This window comes from Eptesicus fuscus, chromosome 7 (assembly GCF_027574615.1).
Source record: "Eptesicus fuscus isolate TK198812 chromosome 7, DD_ASM_mEF_20220401, whole genome shotgun sequence".
In the NCBI taxonomy this organism is placed as follows: Eukaryota; Metazoa; Chordata; class Mammalia; order Chiroptera; family Vespertilionidae; genus Eptesicus; species Eptesicus fuscus.
Genome location: NC_072479.1, coordinates 37,667,695 through 37,681,963, shown reverse-complemented (window position 1 = coordinate 37,681,963; position 14,269 = coordinate 37,667,695). Strand labels below are relative to the sequence as shown.

At 38.3% G+C, this 14,269-nt stretch overlaps 1 protein-coding gene across 1 annotated transcript in view; it reads right to left on the bottom strand.

Moving 5' to 3' along the window:
• CAPS2 (calcyphosine 2) overlaps positions 1-14,269 on the bottom strand; it is a 57,563-nt gene that overhangs the window by 25,627 nt on the left and 17,667 nt on the right. Inside the window, exons 5-9 of the mRNA XM_054718395.1 lie at positions 14,077-14,202; positions 12,669-12,845; positions 10,385-10,507; positions 6,482-6,549; positions 4,728-4,847 (exon numbers count right to left, since the gene is read on the bottom strand). Of these exons, the coding sequence (XP_054574370.1) occupies positions 4,728-4,847; positions 6,482-6,549; positions 10,385-10,507; positions 12,669-12,845; positions 14,077-14,202 (614 nt within the window). The remainder of the gene's footprint in view (positions 1-4,727; positions 4,848-6,481; positions 6,550-10,384; positions 10,508-12,668; positions 12,846-14,076; positions 14,203-14,269) is intronic.

Sequence of the window (14,269 nt, the reverse complement as noted above, 5' to 3'; positions counted from 1 at the left end):
TAATGCATAGAACAAATGTGTACTTCTGCAGGCAGCTGATTCCCAAGGAAAAGATGAGAAGACATGCCAATTTTCTGCTTCTAACTCTATAAAGCAGACTTTTCTCCTCTTCTACTGGGAATAATAAAAAAGGGAAGGGGTGAAGTCCATAAATTCAATAATTCTAATTAATATCCCCATAGGATTTTGCATAGAACTAAACTAACTAAATCAAAATTTCTATTAAAGAGAAAAGGGCCCAGTATGTTAAGACAATATTGGAGATAAACAAGCTGCAGGTATTTAATATAAAGCAATACTAATTAAGGTGGAATTATAGCCCTAGTCAGTGTGGCTCAATGGAAACAGCTTTGGGCCCCGCACCAAAAGGTCATGGGTTTGCTTCCTGGTCAAGGGTACATACCTGTGTTGCGGCTTTGATCCCCAGCCCTGGCCTGGGTGCATGCAGAAGGCAACCAATAGATGTGTCTCTCTCACATCAATGTTTCTCTCTCTCCCTCCCTGTCCACCCTTCCACTCTCTCTAAAGATCAATGGAAGAAAATGTCCTGGGGTGAGAATTAACAACAACAACAATAAAAAAGATAAAATTATATTGGTGCAAAAATATATTACAGGTAGATGAGACCAAAGAAAAAGCCTAGAAGCCTACCATGAATTTATAACAACTTGATAAATGGCATTAAAAGTAAGAGAGATAATGAGTTTATGGTTGGCAGAAATTTCTTGAAGAAGATAGAGAAGCCCCGATGATGTGGCTCATTTGGTTGAGCATTGTCTCATGAGCCATGAGGTCACCGGTTGATTCTTGGTCAGGGCACATGCCCAGGTTGCAGACTCAATCCCCAGAAAGGGGCATGCAGGAGGAAACCAATCAATGTTTCTCTCTTACATGGATTATTCTCTCTCCTCCCCTCCCTCTCAATTCCCTTATCTCTCTCAAATCAATAAAAAATATATTTTAAAAAATAATATACAAAGGTCACTAACAACAACTGGAATGAATGGCAAACTGGTCTACACTGAAATTAAGAACTCTGATCAAGAGAATATAAAGGCAACCACAGAGTAGGAAAATATTTGTTCAGCAAATACTACTGAAAAGGGACTTGTAACTAGAATGTATAAATAAGTTCCACAGCCAATATGAAAAAGATAACTCAATAGATTTGAAGGGAAGTTTCATATCCTATCTAATAAAGAGGGAATATGCTAATTGACCATCACTCCATCACAAAGATGGCTGTACCCACAGCTGAGGCCAAGTTTCCATAAGGAGCCTTAATGAGCAATCAGCAGGGACCTGAGGCTACACCCTCCCCCGCCTCCGTGGCGCTTGATAGGGGACCTCAGGCCAGCCCCCCACCAGGTGGGGCTTGACAGGGGACCTCAAGGTGCACCCCCAGTGCTGGGTCAGGGGACCTGAGGCTGCACCCCCCACCTGGCGGGGCTTGACGGGGGACCTCAGGCCATGCCCCCCACACAGTGGGGCTTGACAGGGGATCTCAGGCTGTGCCCCCCACCTGGCAGGGCTTGACAGAGGACCTCAAGGCACACCCCTCGCCCCGGTCTGGGCTGGGGGACCTCAGGCCATGTCCCCCATCCTGGCACCGGGCCAGGGGACCTGAGGCTACACCCCCTGCCTGGCACGGCTTGACAAGGGTGGGACTGGCCAGGTCTGGATCTAGCCCAATGGGGGGTGGCAGCCAGGTCTGGGTCTCACACAATTTTGAGGTGCATGTGGGTGGGCAGGGACTTGACTCTGGGTCCCATGGTGAGCCCCAGACTCTGATAGGAGGAAGGTTTTCATATACATTTTATTAATTTTCTTTCATCTCTGACACTACTATTATAGAGAAAGGGCAAATAGCAATATTAAATTATTTCCTCTAATCCCCTTTTAATGTGCATGAATTTTGTGCACCGGGTCACTAGTAAGAATATATTTAGATGACCAATATACATATGTAAAAGTACTAAACTTCATTATTCTCTAGTGAAATGTAAATGAATATTACCAATACATCCCCATAAGAACTAAAATAAAAAATATAGATAATACCAAGCAGGAGCAAATATATGGTGTAATTAGCATCCTCTTACTGTTACTGGTAACAGTGTTAATTGCAATCACTTTGGAAAACTATTTGGCAATATTTTTTAAAATATGTTATATTGAAGCATCCATCTTACATAAAAACTGCTGTTTGAAATTTTAACCCTGATATTTTGGCTTCTGTAAATGCTTGCTTGCTTAAATAATAAAGAAAATAAGACTACTCCCATTTCAGAGAGGCCATTAAACCAGTGGTTCTCAACCTTTCTAATGCCGCGACTCTTTAATACAGTTCCTCATGTAATTTTGCTACTGTTATGAATCGTAATGTAAATATCTGTGTTTTCCGATGGCCTTAGGCGACCCTGCTAGCGGTTCTCACAGGTTGAGAACCGCTGCTGTAGAGTCTAAGACCATCGGAAAACACAGATATTTACATTATGATTCATTAACAGTAGCAAAATTACAGTTATGAAGTAGGAACAAAAATAATTCTATGGTTGGGGGTCACCACAACGTGAGGAACTGTATTAAAGGGTCACGGCACTAGGAAGGTTGAGAACCACTGCATTAAACCTTCCCCAGACAAAGTTATCAGTGCTGGCACCAGGCCAAACCTTTGGTTGAGGTCTCAAAGCCCCAGCACATAGGGGCTCTTTAAGAACTTGCAAAGGGGGCCAGAAACACCCCATATTTGGGAGACAAAGAAGGTAAAAAGGTATAAATACAGGAAACTTCCTGTGTGAGTTCTCCCAGAATTTGAGAGACATTTTCCTCTGGACCCGTGCGTAATAATAATAATAATAATAATAATAAATGTAACTCCATCTCTCTAAGCATTGCTTGGTTCTTCTCCGGTTTTCTGTAACAATATATAGATTTCAGAGAGAGAAAAGTAGAGGGAGAGAGAGATAAAAACATCAATGATGAGAGAGAATCATGCATTGGCTGCCTCCTGCAAGCCCCTACTTGGGATCAAGTCCGCAACCAAGGCATGTGCCCTGACCAGGAATGAAACAGTGACATCCTGGTTCATGGGTCAATGCTCAATCACTGAGCCACCCCAGCCAGGCTGTCAATATTTTTTAAAGTTGAACACATGCATACTAAATGGTCCAGTGATTCCACTTCTGAGCGGAAATGAGTACATACTTTCACAAAAAGGCATGCAGAAGTTCATGGCAACACTCTTCATAGAGTCAAATGTCCATAAGCATGTGTATATAAGAAAATTGTGGTACATTTATACAATGAAGTACTGTACAGCAATGAAAATGAAGGACACCTATTAATAACAACATGGATAAAATGTACAAACATAATGTTGAGCAAAATAAGCCAGAATCAGAGTCTACATTTTGTGATTTCATTGAAGTGCATAACCTCTGATAGTAGGACAGAGAAGTCGACCTGCTGTGGCAGAGGGTGTGGACAGCAACTGGGAGACGGCACCAAGGGTGGGGAGTTGGGGAACAGGTACTGTTCTGTTTCTTCATCTAGAAACTTGTTCAGGCTGTGAAAATCCATTTGCCGTACACCCAAAATGTGTATACTTTGTGAGAGTGGATTTTATTTTAATAAAGCTTTAAGAGAGAGAGATTTAGATATGTGATAGCTGAATGATGGTCCCCTAAAGATGTCCAGGTCCTAATGAATCCTCAGAACATGTAAATATGTTAATTTACATAAGATGGCAGATTAAAGATCTGGAGATTATCCACGTGGCTCAGTGCCATCACATGGGTCTTTATAGGAGGGAAGCAGAGGAACATGTGAGACAGAAGAGTGTCAGAGTGAGATAACACGAGAAGGCTTGCCCGGCCATTGCTGGCTTTGAACAGGGGAGAAGGGCCATGAGCCACGAGCCAAGCAGTGAAGCTGAAAAAGACAAGAAAACAGGCTCTTCCCTGACCCTCCAGAAGGAATGCACCTGTCAAGGCTCCTCCCACGGGTCTGACCTCTAGAACTGAAATAGGATAGATTTGTGTTGCTTTACAATACTGTTTGTGGTCATTTGTTACAGCAGCAGTAGGAAATTACTGCATGATATATTCAAATGTTTGAAGCCATGAAAATTAAAGCTTCCAGGAAATAAGAATAAGACAAAGAGATTAAAGTTATAAGTAACTGCCAGACAATTACAGTTGGAAAACATAAAAGAATTGCTGTGGAACTGGTAGATTTTTCTGTCTTTTAAAGCTGAGGCTAGATGTCAGCAGTCAGTGAAGTTATTGAGAAATTTAAGTGAAATACACCAGAGGCCTGTGAAAGCCCATTCCAGTCGAAAGCTGTTATAAGCTACAAAGTAAAATGCAAAATAATAACTTTTAAACAACACTAACTTTGAATGTAATACATACCAATGAGATTCAGCCAATATATATTGCGTACATACCAATGTCTCAGTTACTGTATCATATATTCTATACAGAAGGACATCTCTATTCTCTCCTAAGGCTGTGGCTGTTATTCCTAAATTACAGATAGAAAACCTAAAGGGCAAACTTTATCCCAGTATCTTAAAGTGGAAGGGCTAGAATCTAAACTCCAAAAATCCACTTCCTTTTAAATTGCAAAAAGCAAAAAACTTTTCAGTTGGACACAAAATAACATTTTTAAAAATACATGTATAAATACCGCATGCTCAATTGATATTAGTAAGCTCTTCTTACTTGGTTTCATGTAGTGTTCTTTTCCTAAATCGAAGAGGTGTTATGTTTGAAACTGGAAGGACACAAGCACCTTCTTGTTTCTCAGTGGTTAAATTTTGCTCTGGATCACTGATTACAGCCCTAAGCCACAAAACACAAAGTCTGACAATGAAGTGGGAGAATCCATTCTGCCAGCATTCACGTATTTGTAGGCAGTCGAAAAAGCCCATATATGAATGCAAATTTATACTGCCATCAGAATTATATAATTGTCAGATATTAAATGGATAATCACCCTGTGGTGGCATGGTAGGGGTGGAAACATTACTAAAGTGAGTTCATGAGATAATGGGAGGAGATACATTGAAGACTGTAAGTATAATTATTTATTTCAAACAATTTACTGAAAAACATGCATGTGGAATATTATTATTTCTCTCCACCACCTAATCAAAGACTTTTTCTAAAGCTAAACTTGTCTTATCTCTTCTGGAAGATGTCCTAGACCTAGACTATTCCTGTTTCTTTTGAAATCTTGTAATAGTTACACATTCTTATGCAATTGAGCACAGCAGGTGCTCAATCTTTATATAGTTTTCTAAGGGTTGTGAAACTTAGATTACATTTTACAATTCTATAGTTAGTCCCACTGTTCCCAAACTCTATACCAAGTCACTCTGAGGTGCCTGGGGAATGCCCAGGGACACTGCAGGATATTTTTAGTTTTTGAAGGAAACACAGTATTTTGTGTTTATCGGACACCACATGAACTACTAGCTCAACGTAATTCACAGTTTCAATAAGACACACTCCTTCAGTGAAGTCTCATCTTTGCAAAGCAGGGCTTCCTACAGTGCTGTGGCAAACAGCAAGTGCCACGTGAAATAGAAAGTGACTGTGGCAGCATCATAAACAGGTCCAAGGTTGGAGAGACTGTGCAATGCCCCCAAAAGGTACATACCTCCCGTTAGCAAGTAATTATGGCTACTTAAGAATGAGAAAAATATGTCTCCTTTTAATTCATGTGTTGCTTTTCAAAGCCATTAAATAGTTAGGAAGTGCATACTCATTCAGTTGTTTAGACAAAAAATATTCAATAAATAGAAATAATGGGTATTTCTATTAGGCAGGAGTGCTTGAAAAAGTACTAAAACACTATGAGGGCACTGAACAGAGAAAGTTTGGGAATGTCTGAGTTAGCAACTTATTGATTGGCCAAGGATATGGGTCATCAGGCATAAAAAAGAATTGTATTTTTAAATTTTATTTTTATTATTGAAAGTATTTTAGATGTCCTTCCCCTCCCCCATTGGCTCCTTCTAGCTGCCCCATGCTCCCACTCTAGTGTCCATGGCTTATGCATATATGCATGTAAGTTCTTTGGGGTTAATCTCTTCCTTCCTACCCACCCCCACCTTTCCTCTGTGATTCATTAGACTGTTCCATGTGTTTATGTCTCTGGATCTATTTTGTTCATGAGTTTATTTTGTTCATTAGATTCCATATATGAGTGAGATCATGGGATACTTATCTTTCTCTGACTGGCTTATTTTGCTTAGCATAATACTCTCCAGATCCTTCCATGCTGTTGCAAAGGGTAAGAGATCCTTCTTTTATACAGCTGCATAATATTCCATGGTATAAATGTACCACAGCCTTTTTATCCACTCATCTACTGATGAGCACTTGGGCTGTTCCCAGGTCTTAGCTATTGTAAGTTGTGCTGCTATGAAAACTTTCTGAATGGATTTCTGTCACCAGTGACTAACTCTCACCTGCATAGGTAGTCTAGCATCACTTGCTCTGCAACACTCTGTTTCTTCTTCTCAGCGGCCACAATTTCCTGAGAAGAGAAAATAAAGAAAATCACACTGTCCATAAAGCAGAATAATACTACAATTAACACAAGAGTCCTAAAATATAAACCATTCCCAGTACCTGAAGCTGAAATTAAATTGGAATCATTAATGCTATATCAAAAATCTAAAAAACAAACAAAAGACTACCATCTTTAAAATAATAATATTTTTGACACATATAATCCATTAACGATCCTTTATCAACTTTTCTCAATTAGTGTTTTGACTAAACTATCTCCATACTATTTTTTGCTTTTCCAAAAGTATTTTTACTGCATTTTAGGTTTCATAAACTAATTTGTAATCACTCAAGTCCAATTAGATTATCAGGTAAATATAACCACTAAAATGTTTCTTTTGGAGGATAAGTAAAAAAGGTGAACAAATTAAATCAAATAAAACTTGTTCTATTTTCAGAATATAAATTGTCATCCATCCCCATGGATCATTCCAATAAACACTCCAATAAATGAAATCAAATATGTAATGTTGCTTAAGATAGAGGCTTTGTAACTTTAGAGAGAGAATGCTATTTGAAACTTACACAGAATTTAAATAACTAAAAGTATATTAAAAAAACATTGGGCATGATCATTTAATTATTAGTCTGCAATTGAATTTAGATGTTTGTTTGGTAGAAATTTAAGATGTATGCTTTACATATTCAAATATGCCTCATTGGAGTTCATATCATCTATACTAATAAAACAGTAATATGCTAATTAGACTGGACATCTTCCAAACAAAGCCATGGTGGTGGGGGCCGATGCAGAGGTGGTTAGGGGCAATCAGGCCAGCAGGGGAGGGCAGTTAGGGGCCAGCAGGGGAGGGCAGTTAGGGGTGATCTGGCCAGCAGGGGAGCAGTTAGGGGGTGATCAGGCTGGCAGGGGAGCAGTTAGGGGGCGATCAAGCCAGCAGGCAGAGGTGGTTAGGGGCAATCAGGCCATCAGGGGAGCAGTTAGGGGCATCAGGCTGGCAGGCAAGTGAGCGATTAGGAGCTAGCGGTCCCAGATTGAGAGAGGGATGTCCAACTGCTGGTTGAGGCCCAATCCCGCAAGATCGGGCCTAAACTGGCAGTTGGACATCCTCTGAGGGGTCCCAGATTGGAGAGTGTGCAGGCTGGGCTGAGGGACACCCCCCCCCCAGGCATGAATTTTGTGCACCGGGCCTCTAGTTTAATATATAACTGCATCTTGTGATCTTAAGCTTGTGACACTTTATAATGATTTTTAAGAAGTTAGAAGAATTGTGTAACTTACAGGTAAAGCATTTTATATGCAAGGGTGATTCAGAAAGTTGATACTGTCTAAAATGTGAAATTATATAGAAAAAACATCAGCCAGAACAGAGATGTAAAACCCAGAAGTGTTATTGGTGGAAGTGAAGTTCTTGGGGTGCATGAGGAAAAGAATTTCCTGAGACCCCATGGGATGATGGGGGTTAGTAGAAAGCCTTATTGATTATGTAAAATTAAGGGTGTTCCCCTCCAAGGTCCCTTCTCTGTCTATCCCACCATTGAAAGAATCCAATTGCGTCTTCAGCGGGGCCAGAATAAAAGCCACTGCCCAGAATTTCTGCTCCATATTAAAGTCCAGTTCAGTCTAGCCTCTGGCTAGCTTAGCTTGTGTTCCCAGCTGCAGTCCATTGCATGTGAGGCTCGCACAGCCATGGCCATGCACTGCTGAAGGCCACGTGGCTATGGAGAGAGAACAGTGCTGGTCACGGAGCAAGAGGGAGCCGGCATGAACAAGAGATTTTTGTCTGGAGATTTTAACTTTCCCAGATTTTGCATGCTTCTGATGGGATCCTCCCCCTAGCAAATCCATTGTTCCCCAGGCTAGACTGACTGACAAGCGCCTTTGCTACGTCACCCCGACTTCACTGTGCATGCATCCATCTACACTTTTATTTGATTCCTTCCCCCAGTCATCTTCAGGGAATGGACCAGTGGTTCCCATGGGGAGTGTGATGTTGTAGCTTCCTGGTGAAGCTGCCCAGATGACCATGCTGATCATGTCTGGCCTCCCCTTTGCTCTCTTCCTATTATCAATATAAAAACAAAACTAGCTAATTACATCAATAACAAGCGAACAAAAGAGCTGAGGTTAATAAATATGGAGCCATGCAGAAAGCCCACGGTAACTGTTGACATTTATGGTGACTTATACTTTAGGAAAGGTCAGAACCACCCTGAAGCACACTGTTTTAGAGTTCTGTGTAAGCATAAAGCAGATTAGATGCAGAAGTCACACTGGTGCAAAGAATCTGATAACACTGAAAAACGACAAGCAAACTAGAAGATAGGAAACAGAAATCTCACTCTCACTGCTTCTGTCATCCAGTTAGGTGGCTAAATATTAAATTAAAAAGTTGCCCCTACATTTTAAAAATGAATAAATACTAATTTTGATGTGTTCAAAGTTTACTTACATAAAGATTTCCTTGAAAAGCACAGATAAATGAGGACTACCACAATCAAGTGAAATGTACTTGATAGTGAATTTAGATGTATTGCCGCTAATAAAGTAATTGTAAGGAAAAGAATTCCACTAACACCCGGTGGCTTTCGATTACACCAAGAACAAAACCCAACTGACCTTAAGCATTGGTGACATGCATTTCAAGTGTAACTTTAGACACATATCAAAGAACCCTTATTTGAGACATTATGTTGCCTTATAAAGTAGCTTCTTTATCTTTAGAATGATCCTGCTAATACTCCATATTCTATTAAACATCAATATCTAAATAATAATAGGCATAGAAAATAATGTTATGTGGTTTTAGTAAAAGAACTACAATAAGTTAGCAACGTGGGACATCCACAGAAAACCAGTCGGCCTGACGGAGACCGATTATACACTGCTGTCAGAAGACAGTGATTCTGGATGAGTTTGACCAAAATAAAAATACATTAATTTTCCCTTCAATGATAATGAAAATGTAACCGGCTAGATCCATATTGCTTTATTATTATTTAGTTTACCTAAATATGAATTTTCCCAACTTTTGAGCCAATACTCAGTGGATTTCCATCAATCCATTACAAGTGTCCCTAAGATTTTCACCACCCTGGAGTGTCTGGGGTGGCCATTGGATTCCAACTTCAAGCAGCTTGGTCTGATGGGTGGTGGGTGCAATGCAATGTCCAGATGGTATATCATAGAATTGCACACTTGAAACTTATATAATTTTATTAGCTTATGTCTTCCCAATTAATTTAATTTTTATAAAGTAAGCAACATTAAGTAAAATACTTCTATTGAAAAAAATTTTATTTTAATGTTATAAAAAAAAAGAAATGGTATAATTATCTATTTGTACCAGAACTGGTCTAAACAATTCCCATCAAACAATATTAATTGATTTTGTAAAAGTTATATTATAGTTAATATTGAGAGTCTAAAGTTTTACTTCCCTTTTGCTAAAGAGCTTTTATTTAATTCCTATCCTTTTCTTTAATAGCTCTGAATTTCTCTAGCATTCTTAGCTTCTGACTTTGAAAAACATAACCAGACTACTGTCGGGGAGAATCAATGCTAAATAAGCCCACTGACAAAGAGTAGCCAACTAACATTAGGAACTTTATAAACAACATTTTCACAAACTCTCAAAGATTCAAGACAATTTCTCCACAGTGAATAGACCAAACGTCAATCATTTATTAAAATGAGGACTCAATGTGCACATTAATGAATGTTCATCTCAGTCCAAATTTAATTGCTGAAATTATTTATTCAATGATAAGTCCGTAAAACCTTGCAGGGCAAATTATCTCACTGGCTTATCAAATAATCAGTAAACAGACGGGTAACTTACAGCGTTAGATTTTCTTGTACTCTGCTGTGCATGGTAAGGGTTGTCCGCATAACGCTGCTGTAAGAGGGCTTTCCTATCCAGAGTTGTAAGGTCATCCGTGATGGCTTCTTCCCCTTGGGCATACTATACATGAAAGCAATAAATGAACTCTCATCCACATACTTTGAATATTTGTTTTTAAAAGAAGAGGGTTAAAGAACCACTGCACATGTCAGTGATTATTTGTGGAGGGGTTAACAGCATAGGCTCTGAAGATCACACTGCCTGCTCGAATCCAGCTCTTCCACTTTCTAGCTAGATGAACTCTCTGCGCCGTGGTTTGCTCATGAAAATGGGAATTAACAATAGTAACTACTTCACAAACACACAGAGAAAAAGATTAAATGAGATGACACATGTCCCACACTTTAAAAAAAAAAAGTACCTGACATACAGCAAGCATTAAATAAAAGGTAGCAACTACTATAACTATTATTGTCCATTTAAGTCTAGGTAAAGCTAATAAATATAAGCATGCCCACTCCTTATAAAAATTAAATTTGGAGGTAAAGTACTAAAAGACGGGGTGTGTCCTTTGAGGTAAAAATCCTTTGGGGTCCTAAAGAGATAAACACTAACTATTTCTCTGCATATAAGATGTGCTATATTCCCTGAACAACAACAACAGTGTTCCAGTAGGATTGCAACTGGAAAAACTTAATAGATTTCAAGATCTTTCTTGAAAGGTCCATCTTCATACCCTCCTCTGTCGTCATGGCCTTGATTGCTACAGGGAATCTTACTACACAGCCATGTGTGATCCGCTGCCTGTCTCTCCTGCTGTACGTTCCAGGAGGGCAGGAACCTTGCCTGTCCTTTTTGTTGCAGTTCCCCTGGTGCCAGAAGAGGAACAAGTAGAGGATGCGCTTGATGAATATTTATTCAACGAATGAATGACCAATCTTGTTCAAGTGTTAACTATCGGGAATCAATGTATGAGGATATTTTATGCCTTTATGTATTTACTGCTAATATCTTTGTCTGATTTTCTTTCAGACATAAAATTCTACATTATGTTTAAGTTGAAAAAAAACAACTGAAAAGCATTTTGTTTTGTTTCAGCTTGTTTTTAACCTTTACACAGGGGAAACCGTAGCATTTCCACTTGGTATCTCAAATTTAACCTGCTCAAACCAGATTTCCTTGTGGTCTTCCCCACCCTTTCAATCGTTCAAAACAAAAGCCTTAGCACCAATCTTCATCTTTCCTTTCTCTCAAGCTTACAAGAAATCCATTAACAAGTTTTCTCAGCACAATCTTCAAAATCTCTCCAGAATCTGGCTTCTCATCAGATGTGAAAAAATTATGAAATTATCCTGCCTGTTATAGACACTAAATTATTATACTTGTGTGCCTTGTTTGGATCTGGGAACTTTGTTTTAAGATAAAGGACACCTAATAGCTACATAATTTTTGCTGTTATGCTTTCAGCTAAACAGCATGTGAATTAGTTAGTTCTAGATAATTCCTACCTGGATTAGAAAAACTAGCTGATATGCCACACATTTTTATAAATTAATCTTTTTTACCTATAGAAAAAGACAACTAACCAAGTACAACTATCAAACATCCCTGAAAATACATTACTTTTATAAAAAATTAACTGAATTAAGAATTGTATACAACTGTTCTCTTCTTTATGTGCAGTTGCATCATAAACTATTTGCAAACCTTTCATTCCAAAATTCAAGATTGACCTCTCCTGTATGCTTCTGGAAAGCAATTAAATTCATTAAGTTTTACTCTTACAGAATTTACACCTAATTAATATTAAATAAAAGCATAAAAATTTAAGGAATTCATGTTGTTAAAACACATCTCCCAAAATGAGACAGAATACAATCATGGAGTAATGGTAGTTTTAGAAAAAAAGAGAGTCATTATAAAATTTGAAAACACTTTTCAACTTTAATATTTAGATTGGAAGACAGAATTCAAGGCAGCTACATAAAAAAACAGATATACTGTCTTATTTCCAATTGAAGGCAAGTGAAAAATTTCTAACTGAGAAAAGATGATAAGGTCTTGTCATATGGCTAGAGTTTTCACAGCTGAAAATGGTAGCAATAACCATTTAGGGTAATTGTGAAGAATAAACTAGTTAATCTGAGTAAAATACTTAAACTGGTCCCAGGAAACACTTATTATGACTAACAGCAAGATATATCAGACAAGAAGATGTTTCTATAATATGTGTACTCTTTTTCAGAATTTCATTAGAATTTTATAAAGCCTCATACATTACCATGTCATCTATCTTGTTTCTTGGAGACGGTTGATGTCTGATATTTGATTTTGTCTTTTCTGCATTTCTCTGACTATACTGTTTATATCCCTCTTTCATTTCAGTTTTGTATTGCTGATATTTTAGTTTATATTTGCCTGTTGGTGCTGGCAAATCTTCAGGTATAATGTCCTGCTCCTAAGACAAATAGAAAAAGTATGCTATCCACCAGGAAAAAAATCAAAATCATTATTAATTGCCTGGCTAACATTAACAGGTTTATCACTTGCCTTAGCATTTATGCCTAAGAAACGACAATTATATCCACACCCTAAAAGAGGTGATAGTAGAACCTTTAGCTGTGCAGCATCACAGCTACCAGAGCAGACAGAGCTGCTGAGAACGGGCACGGCCTTTAATTCCAGTAAGCCCGTACCTTGTTTCCCAGTGATAATCAGCCCTGATACTAAGATAATTTGAGAGGACAATGAACAACTTTTCTCTCGTTTTAGGCCTTTTCTTCCTGCCCCAGAAAAACTCCACTGTCAACCATTTCTTCCAGAAGGGCCATAGGAATTACAAATCACTAATACTGAGATGGTTCCCATTTCCAGAATGTTAAGATGTTTATCTTCTGATATTATTCGGGCCCCTGCCACACTTCCATGGGAGTGAGACATAACAGAGGCAGTGGATAAGAGAAACCTAAAACAAGTGATAGGCAAACACTAGGACATACTTAATGGCCCAAAGAGGGACAGTCGCTTTAAAAGCCAGCACAACCCTTGAAAATTATTGATAATATCCAAGTCTAACCCAGAGGAGAAGGATGAGGCAAAGCTTCAGGCAAAACTGTAACATGATACAGACTAGGGTACTATTGGTGCATTTTACCCAAAATAAGGCTGATGAGAACATGAATAGAGCCAGTTACGTGAGAAAGACTAACAAAGACAGCAAGGCATGCCCTCTACTCATAGAATATTGGTCAGAATTTGTGTTCATAACACGGAATACTGAGTGAAGTACAAATATGTCCCAAGGAGATACCTTGGAATTATTTATTCCATAATATACTAGTAGCCTAAAGAATGAGTCAATTTCCAAGAAACAAATCTTATATTTTTAAATGAGCAAGATCTGACCTAATATTCTGCCATAACTTTAAATTCCTGATTTCCTATTAGGATAATCCTATGCTTTACCAATTTTATAAGGCACTTTAATAATAACATTCCTCTGTGAGAAAAAAAAACAAACATGAAGCACAGTAATATTACTTCACCAACATTATTGTTTGGGATATTAATATGTTAAATCCTTAAACTGAACAAAACATTGATTAAACATAATAAAATTTCTGGATTAAATACAGTGCTAAAATGCACACTATAATTCAGAATGTTGGTTATAAGAACTAAATACTAACCAGTTCATTTAGATGTTGCTGGGTATATGGTATTTGACACGGTGTGACCCAATCAAGAGCAGAAGATGAATTTGGTGGGTCAAAATGAATATGCGCTGTTCTAAGTGGAATATATGAAAAATCATCCTAAAAATAAAATTAAATGATACTTATTATCTGCTACATATAATATTGTGTTCCAATGTTTGATACA